General features: G+C 39.8%; 1 protein-coding gene across 5 annotated transcripts in view; it reads right to left on the bottom strand.

Annotated features, from left to right (window-relative positions):
* The window catches only part of YEATS2 (YEATS domain containing 2), a 157,848-nt gene that overhangs the window by 127,387 nt on the left and 21,097 nt on the right, over window positions 1-9,364 (bottom strand). For all 5 annotated transcript variants that reach the window (XM_075569488.1, XM_075569490.1, XM_075569491.1 and 2 more), the window contains exons 5-7: window positions 6,188-6,424; window positions 5,187-5,296; window positions 674-835 (exon numbers count right to left, since the gene is read on the bottom strand). In XM_075569488.1, coding sequence (XP_075425603.1) covers window positions 674-835; window positions 5,187-5,296; window positions 6,188-6,424 — 509 coding nt within the window. The remainder of the gene's footprint in view (window positions 1-673; window positions 836-5,186; window positions 5,297-6,187; window positions 6,425-9,364) is intronic.

Below are 9,364 nucleotides of genomic sequence, written 5' to 3'. Positions count from 1 at the left end.
GATTGTCCCCCCCCCTTTTATTAATTTGGTGGCTCTTCTCTGCACTCTCTAGTTCCATAATGTCTTTTCTAAGGAGTGGTGCCCAAAATTGTACTCCATATTCAAGGTGTGCTCTTACTAATGCTTTGTAAAGGGGCATAATTATGTTTACTTCCCTTCCATCCATTGCCAGTTTAATGCAAGATAAGATCTTGTTTGCCTTTGCAGCTACTGCATGACATTGGGCACTATTGCTAAGCCTGCAGTCTACAAGCACTCCTAAATCCTTCTCCATCAAGGATTCCCCTAATTTATCCCCATTTAATTTGTAATTCGTCTTTTTATTCTTGCTTCCCAAATGAATAACCTTATATTTATCTGTATTAAACCTCATCTGCCATTTACCTCCCACGTTTCCAGTCTCTCCAAGTCCTTCTGAAGAGAAATTACACCCTGCTCTGATTCTATTACCTTACACAATTTAGTATCATCAGCAAAGACATTACTCTCGATGCTCAAGGTCATTAATAAACAAGTTAAAAAGCAGGGTCCCAGTAAAGATCCCTGAGCTACTCCACTCATGACTTTAGCCCAACAACACACACACACACACACAATGTTTACATCTGGCAGCAACAGAGTTCATACTGTATGATGTTTGAGAGACTGGAACAGAGATTGTAATAGTATTCACCTGACTTCCACAAGGTCATTAGGTTTATAACTCGGGTGCAGGAAGAACCAGACCTTCTTAACAAAATGAGTAATGCTGGGTTCTTTTCTAGATCCTCGGACGTACACCATCCACTTATGAGTAGATTGGTCATTTTCTTCCCTTTTATCAGGGGGGATGTACCTACAATAGAAAAACCTTTAAAAAAATATATATATATATATATATATTATATATACATACATACATACATACATACATACATACACACACACACACACACACACACACACACACACACACACACAAACACACACACACACATATATATATATACATATAGCAACTGTAAATATTACTGTAATGTTCATTTGCATGTCTTAGACAGGTCTGCAACCCTGTTTTTCCCCATTGTCACCCAGCATACAGCACTTCCACTGCAGCAAGGGATTCTGGGAAATGACATGCAAATGAATATACAGGAATATTTACAGTTGCTTTATGCTTTACTGTGGAGGGTTTTAGTCACTTTTTTTACCCACCATAACCTTAATAGTCGTGGTGATTACCTACTCTTATCTCATTTGAGCAAATGTCAGTAAGCAACCTCACACTGATGAGACCCATCAAGGTTGAAACATGTCTGTGAGTGGGTTAACTGACTTTGCATCTCCCAAGTCCTTGCTCAAAAGCTGTGTTTAAAGCAGCATGCATTGACTAAGGGTTGCTCATGTAATGTGAGCATGAGATAAAAAGTGGCACTGTGTGCTCATTTGCATGTCATTTCCCAGAATCCCTTGCTGCAGTGGAAGTGCTGTTTGCTGGGTGATAATGGTGAAAGACAGGGTTGCAGACCTGTCTAAGACATGCAAATGAATATACAGGAATATTTACAGTTGATAGATATATATATATATATATATATATATATATATATATATATATATATATATATATATATATATATATATATAATATATATATATATATATATATATATATATATATATATATATATATATATATATACACACACACACCCACTCACACACATATATACTGAGTTAAGTTATGGTGAGTAAAAAAAGTGACAAAACCCTCCACAGGAAAGCAAATATGCAAATATAGCTGTATGCTCATCTGCATGTCTTAGGCAGGTCTGCAACCCCGCCTTTCCCCATTATCACCCAGCATACAGCACTTCCACTGCAGCAAGGGATTCTGGGAAATTACATGCAAATGAGCACACAGTGTCACTTTTTGCCTCAATAACCATTTTTAACATGGTTCCCTATAGGCTTAAGCTTGCTGCATGGTCACAGCTTTGAGCACAGACAGGGTTAAGCTGCATACCCAGAAAACCACCCACAGACAGCTGTTTCGACCTTGATGGGTCTCATCAGTGTGGGGTTGATTTTACTGGAATGCAAGAGAGGCTATGGGATAGGCTAAACCATAATACTGAGTTAAGTTATGGCGAGTAAAAAAGTGAAAAAAAATGGGAAAGGCGGGGTTGCAGACCTGCCTAAGACATGCAGATGAGCATACAGCTATATTTGCATATATATATATGGACAAGCTTTCGAGAGTTCTCCTCTCTTCTTCAGGTCAAGCAAAGAGGAGAACTCTCGAAAGCTTGTCCTATGACATAAATTGTTAGTCCAATAAAAAAGGTATCACCTAATACTGAAGAACTCATTTATTCTGCACTATCGCAACTGGACTAACACGGCTACTTTCTGCTTTATATATATATATATAAAGCAGAAAGTAGCCGTGTTAGTCCAGTTGCGATAGTGCAGAATAAATGAGTTCTTCAGTATTAGGTGATACCTTTTTTATTGGACTAACAATTTATGTCATAGGACAAGCTTTCGAGAGTTCTCCTCTTTGCTTGACCTGAAGAAGAGAGGAGAACTCTCGAAAGCTTGTCCTATGACATAAATTGTTAGTCCAATAAAAAAGGTATCACCTAATACTGAAGAACTCATTTATTCTGCACTATATATATATATATATGTAGAGGTATCAGTACCGTGTTAGCCGAGCTTCAATAATCAAAAAATAAATAGATGATACCGTTCTGTGGCTAACGAAATGCTTTTATTTGTGCGAGCTTTCGAGATACACTGATCTCTTCTTCCGGCGATGTTACAATGAATGAAGCAAGGATAACTTAAAAACACTGTCTCTTGGAATGTTATCTGTGCTTGTCCTTCCCCCGGTGTGGATGTGTTTTATGGCTAGAGGTGTCAAAGGGTAACTGAAAGCAAGTGAAGAAAGAGTGTGTATGTGTATCAGTGTGAATAAAAATGAATGGAGAGCCCACAGTATAAACAGTGCTCTACACAAGGTGTGTGTGGAGTGAGAGGGATTTAAGTTATCCTTGCTTCATTCATTGTAACATCGCCGGAAGAAGAGATCAGTGTATCTCGAAAGCTCGCACAAATAAAAGCATTTCGTTAGCCACAGAACGGTATCATCTATTTATTTTTTGATTATATATATATATATATATATATTCCTGTATATTCATTTGCATGTCTTAGACAGGTCTGCAACCCTGTCTTTCACCATTATCACCCAGCAAACAGCACTTCCACTGCAGCAAGGGATTCTGGGAAATGACATGCAAATGAGCACACAGTGCCACTTTTTATCTCATGCTCACATTACATGAGCAACCCTTAGTCAATGCATGCTGCTTTAAACACAGCTTTTAAGCAAGGACTTGGGAGATGCAAAGTCAGTTAACCCACTCACAGACATGTTTCAACCTTGATGGGTCTCATCAGTGTGAAGTTGGCTTACTGACATTTGCTCAAATGAGATAAGAGTAGGTAATCACGACTATTAAGGTTATGGTGGGTAAAAAAAGTGACTAAAACCCTCCACAGTAAAGCATAAAGCAACTGTAAATATTCCTGTATATTCATTTGCATGTATGTATATATATATATATATGTGTGTATATATATATATATATGTGTGTATATATATTTATATGTGTGTATATATATATTTATATGTGTGTATATATATTTATATGTGTGTATATATATTTATATGTGTGTATATATATTTATATGTGTATATATATTTATGTATACATATGTGTGTGTGTGTGTGTGTGTGTGTGTGTGTGTGTATGTATATATATATATATATATATATATATATATATATATATATATATACACACACACACACACACACACACACACACACACATACACACACACACACACACACACGTAATATTCAATTCTTTTTTTAAATAATACAAATGTACTACTTTCTTTCCTGTGAAAAATGTCTATTTTCTTTTGGTCCTAAGCAATTCTAATCTCATCAGGTAAGTAGGTAAGTATTGTTTTGCCCTATTTTCTTATTGCAACATAATTAGTTTACACTAAATAATATGAAAGGTGTGGATTAAGCACTTAAATGCATATACATAAATTTACATTCGTATCCCAAAAGATTGTGAATACACTCCAAAACCTCTTTAATATTTAAAAACACTAATATTTGTGCAATATATTATCTACAGAACTCAAAATGCCACTTATTATTATTAATACTCGCATGTTCTTGTATAGCGCTGCTAGTTTTACATAGCGCTTTAGAGACATTTTACAGGCAAATGTCCCTGCCCCGTGGAGCTAACAATCTATGTTTGTGGTGCCTGAGGCACATGGAGATAAAGTGACTTGCCCAACAAGCCAACACCGGGAATTGAACCAGGTTCCCCTGCTCCAAACTCCGTGCCAGTCAGTGTCTTTACTCACTGAGCCACTCCCTCTCCCTATGCAAAATGCATGTAGCACTGCCCCTTTAAGAAGCACATTTATTATTCGCAGGCAATCAGTTACACGCAGTTGGACTGGAAAGCACAGAGTGGTGCTGGGTAAGAACATGTGGGCATCAGCCCCGGACCCTCCACTCACCGTCCCTCATCATTACTGGATTGTCCACTATTTCCCAGTAACAACCACACCTTATACGCAGGGGTGCGCAAACTTTCTCTGCACCCCCTACCTTTTCTCCTGCGTCATCTGACATCACGACGTCATGTGACTCCGCATTGCCATGGTGATGTGTCGCCAGAAGCAAGGTAAGGGATATCCGGAGGCCTCGCGCGCGCACCCCCAGCATTTACTTAAAATGTTGTGGGGAAGAGCGCGGGGCCTCTGTAAGCTCCATAGCCCCCCAGATTTTTTTTTTGCGCACTCCTCTGCCTTATAGTACAACCCTGCTCACATCAGCGTCACTGAATATAGCGTGATATGTTCTACATTAGAGCAGCAATCCCCCTCCTATTTTTGGGGCTGAGGACTGTAGTGAAGCTGTTCGCAGCCCTATTATGTCCACTGGACAATTGCTCTTGTCCGGTGGTAGAATTCTGCAATGAGCGTATCCTGGGAATCAGGCAGTCGCTGCAGGTTGGGGAACCGCGGATTAGCACCAGAGGATCACATGGTGGATAGAGACAATGATACATACACGCACAGACTAATTCGCAAACACTAACTTAGAAACATTTCCAACGACAATGGTTTTCTTCACGAAACGTCGAGAAGTGTCGTCGGCTCGTGCAAATCCTGCATTTTGATGGTCTACATTTTCAATGTTTATTGGATCCTGCAGAAAAGAAAATAATATTCTGTTAAGAGGAAAGACGTGGTGGTTTATATTGAATACACCTGGGCACTGCGGAATTCTGCTTCGAAAATGTATTTGTGAGCCAAAGATGAATGACGTTTCGGCCTCAGGGGCCTTTCTCAAATGCAAATGGCCACTGAAATCTGCAGTGCCCAAGTTTTTTCCTTTCTATTAGATATTGAAGTACATCACAGAGATTCCTGAACCAGGAGCACCGGTATTTATATTTCTTTTTGCTTTTTGGGGAGTGCAGCATTACTCTACAAATTTGTCTTGAATACACAACATGTGGAGTTTGATTTCCGCAGCAACCACGTATACTCACTCTGTTTCATGTTAAGCAAAACATTTCATGTCCCTGTGGTATGTGTCATTAGATTGTAAGCTCTTCTGGTTAGGGACGCATTGTTCTGTATTATTATATTATTTTCAGTACTACTTACAAGGTACTTGCTGAAGCTACAAATATTAAATGTATAATATATAATGCAGAAGTACACATTTTATGGTAGAACTCTTTGCTAAAACATTGCTTAATTCTGACAAAGTGCAGAAGAACAGAATAGGTGCATGGGAAAAAACACAATGGTGGTGTCAAATAGGAAGTCATAACTACTTAGGATAAGCTCAAAGGACAAAATGTGTCAATGTTGTTGACATTAAAATGCAAGTTGAGCTCCCCCATAAACTGTGGAGGAATGGATCATTCTAAGAGTTATTTTACAATCTGAATGCGAGATGAGTATAGCGTATCCATGCCAAAACCAGAGTACTACTTTATGGAATATTCCATTCGTGATGTGCTTGTGGGGCAAAATAATATGATCTGCATTTTTTAATAAACACAATTGAGAGACTTTGGCAATGTACCTTTCCAAGTTTTAGGTCTGGTCTTTGTGCCCCCTTGTTGGATAGTGGCCCTTTCATATCAATGCTTCTTTCTTTATCCAAGTACTCATTATTGGTACAAACAGAATCAGTTTCCGAATTATTGGCAGATGGTGTCTCTGAACGGTGATTAGCCGGAGACGAAGCCCTAGAAGGTGATTCCAAAAACTTCTTGATTGATGGGTGGTTTAGAATCATTGAATCACATGCAGAATTAACCTATGAAGATGGGACACATGGAGCATAGATCAGCAATGCACATCTACCAAAACAACAAAAAACACAATACTTCAGAAACAAGATACATCTGCAGAAAGGCAAAATCACCAATATTAATCCACACAAACAATTTAAAATGATGGTCCAGCTGTTTTTGTAATGAAACAAAAAGACTGGAGGAATCACTGAAGAACCGATGAGGGTTATCGTACCCCCAATCTGGCATTAATTGCCATTCAAGTCAATGGCGATTAAAGTGGGGTAGCAATGTGACGCCCGGTATTAGTGCATATGGAAACCCCGCAAAAAAATTCCATCAACAACGTCGAGTAGAAACACGCCTCCACTTAAGGGGGCATCGCAATACTTTACAGTTAGTTTAAGAATAACCTAAAATTATATACATTTATTTGTTACACAAGAGACACAGAGGAAAAGCCAGAAAGAAGCAATAAGTCTTACACCGAGCCCGAAACAGTGGTAAAGACAATATACACCCGAGCTCTGGCGGGAACTAGTTCCAGGCCTCTGAAGCTGCACAAGAGAAGGCCCGTCCACCCAAAGTAGGGCGCAGGACCCTTGGTAAAGAGAGCAGCACCCTCCCTTAGGAGCTGGGTGGGGGAGGGGGGTGCGGCGCTTGCAGAGGCCCCCTGCTCTTACCAACAACATTTAAATAAAATGCCAGGGAAGGGTGCGAGGCCTCAGTATGTTTCTCACCTTCTCTCCAGCAGCTTCTGGCGTCACATCGCCATGACAACGCAGTGTCAAATGACACAGCGGGGTCAAATGACAACGCGTTGACATGACGTTGTGATGTGAAATTACACCGCCGATGCCGGAAGAAAGGTGGGGAGGGGAGCAGCCACACCCTGCACTAGGGGACCTTCAAAAACACACACACACACTCTAAGAGAGGGAGTGTTCATAATATATTGCTGACAAAACAAGATGCTGCACTTTATTACACTTGATACTACAAATAATCCTGGGAAGTATAGAAGTACAATACATCGATGCAGTGTTTGTTTTGTAGGAAGTAGTATCCCACTGCACAGCCGTCTATGGTCGCAGGTCACAAGACACCTATGTGGGTCTCCTATGTTTTGTTTCAATTTTTGTTCTCTAAATAAAGGGGAAATGCTGGAGAGGTTCCTGCTACACACTGTGCTGCAGTCTGAAATACCTACAAATAATAGAACTGTGGACACGTCACATACTGTACCATTGCCATGGCTGCCATGTTTGATATCGCCAACATAAGGCCGGAAGTAAGATTCAGCCCAACAGCTCAAAGGTGAAACATGATTTATTAACTAGTTCGAGAATTAGTGGAAAGTCCCGTTATAGATTCAGAAACTTATTATTTTAGAGATGGCTCATGTAAAGAAACAATGTATTATTTATTTGTATTTATAACAAATTTGACTAGGTATTGCCAACCGCGGTATAAATCTGTTTTAGTAAAAGAATGGAAGGTATCAAAACTGGGTCATGTTTGCATAATGGGTGATTTGAACTATCCAGACAGACTTGGGCAATGAGATTAGCATTACAGCAAAAGGAAACAGTTTTTTTGGGTGCTTAAAGACAATTATATGACCCAAATTATTGAGGAACAACCAGGAGAGGGGCAATACTGGATTTGGTAATATCAAACAATGTAGAAGTAATAACAAATATTCAATGTTCCTGGAACATTTGGTTAACAGTGATCATAACATGGTCTCATTTGAAATAAATGATCAAAAAAAATGATTACATTGGTTCAACAAAGACCTTAAACTTTAGAAAGGCAGATTGTAATAAACTGAGGTCTAATCTACAAGTAATACACTGGGATGATGTTTTTGCTGGGAAACATGTAGAAGATAAATGGTCAGTCTTTAAAACATTATTAGAAAAGCACACTTATCAGTGTATACCTTTGTCTAATAAGTATAAAAGAAATAAATAAAAACCAATGTGGCTAAAAAAAACAGGTAGGGAGAAAATGGATAAGAAGAGGAAGGCGCAATCAAATTAGCAAAAATGGATAATGAAATTAAGGATTGTAATAGAAAGTAAGATCAACCCTAAAAAGTTCTTTAAGTACCTTAATAACAAAAAAATGAGAAAAGAAAATATAGGACCCTTTCACTGTGAGATGGGCAGACTGATTATTGGAGATAAGGGAAAAGCAGAGGTACCGTATTTCCTCGATTCTAAGACGCCATCGATTGTAAGACGCACCATCGATTTGGCCCTTACAAATCGAGGAAAATTACTTTTTCACTTACCATGTTTCAGGAGAGATCCCATGTCAGCGGAGGATGAAGCTTTGTTGAAGATGGACAGTGGGCAGGTGTGCGGCGGCGAGAGAAAAGGTCCCAAGTCTGCAGGTGAATGAAGATAAGAAGACAGCGGGCGTGCGGTGGAGATGGCGGTAGGAGATCATAATAGCAGGAGAGCTGAGCAGGAGCAGAGCTTTATAGGGGAACGGCTCGGGATGAGCACACTGTAACACCAGAAGTTGACCGGTGTCTGACTTCCGGTTACAGTGCGCTCATCCCCAGCCGTTCCCCTATGAAGCTCTGCTCCTGCTCAGTTCTCCTGCTATTATGATCTCCTACCGCCACCTCCACCGCACGCCCGCTGTCTTCTTATCTTCATTCACCTGCAGACTTGGGACCTGTTCTGCCGCCGCTGCTGTAGTCCCGCCCGCTGTCCATATTCAACCATCTGCAGACATGGTACCTCTGTTGCTATTTCATTTTTGCAGACTCTTCAAATGAGTTCTCCGAGTGATTTCAGTAACTGTCCACAACTGGCACCCTCAGTGGCATTGAAGGGCTTAGCCAATGTGTGCTATCCCCAAAAGCAATTTTGTTCAGGAAAAAAAAAGTCTGCTAAGGATTGTATGACGATCCTGTATATATCCTAGAGCGAGTGCAGAATGCATTC

This window comes from Ascaphus truei, chromosome 14, assembly GCF_040206685.1.
Source record: "Ascaphus truei isolate aAscTru1 chromosome 14, aAscTru1.hap1, whole genome shotgun sequence".
Classification (NCBI taxonomy): domain Eukaryota; kingdom Metazoa; phylum Chordata; class Amphibia; order Anura; family Ascaphidae; genus Ascaphus; species Ascaphus truei.
This window is presented reverse-complemented; position numbering and strand designations above follow the sequence as displayed.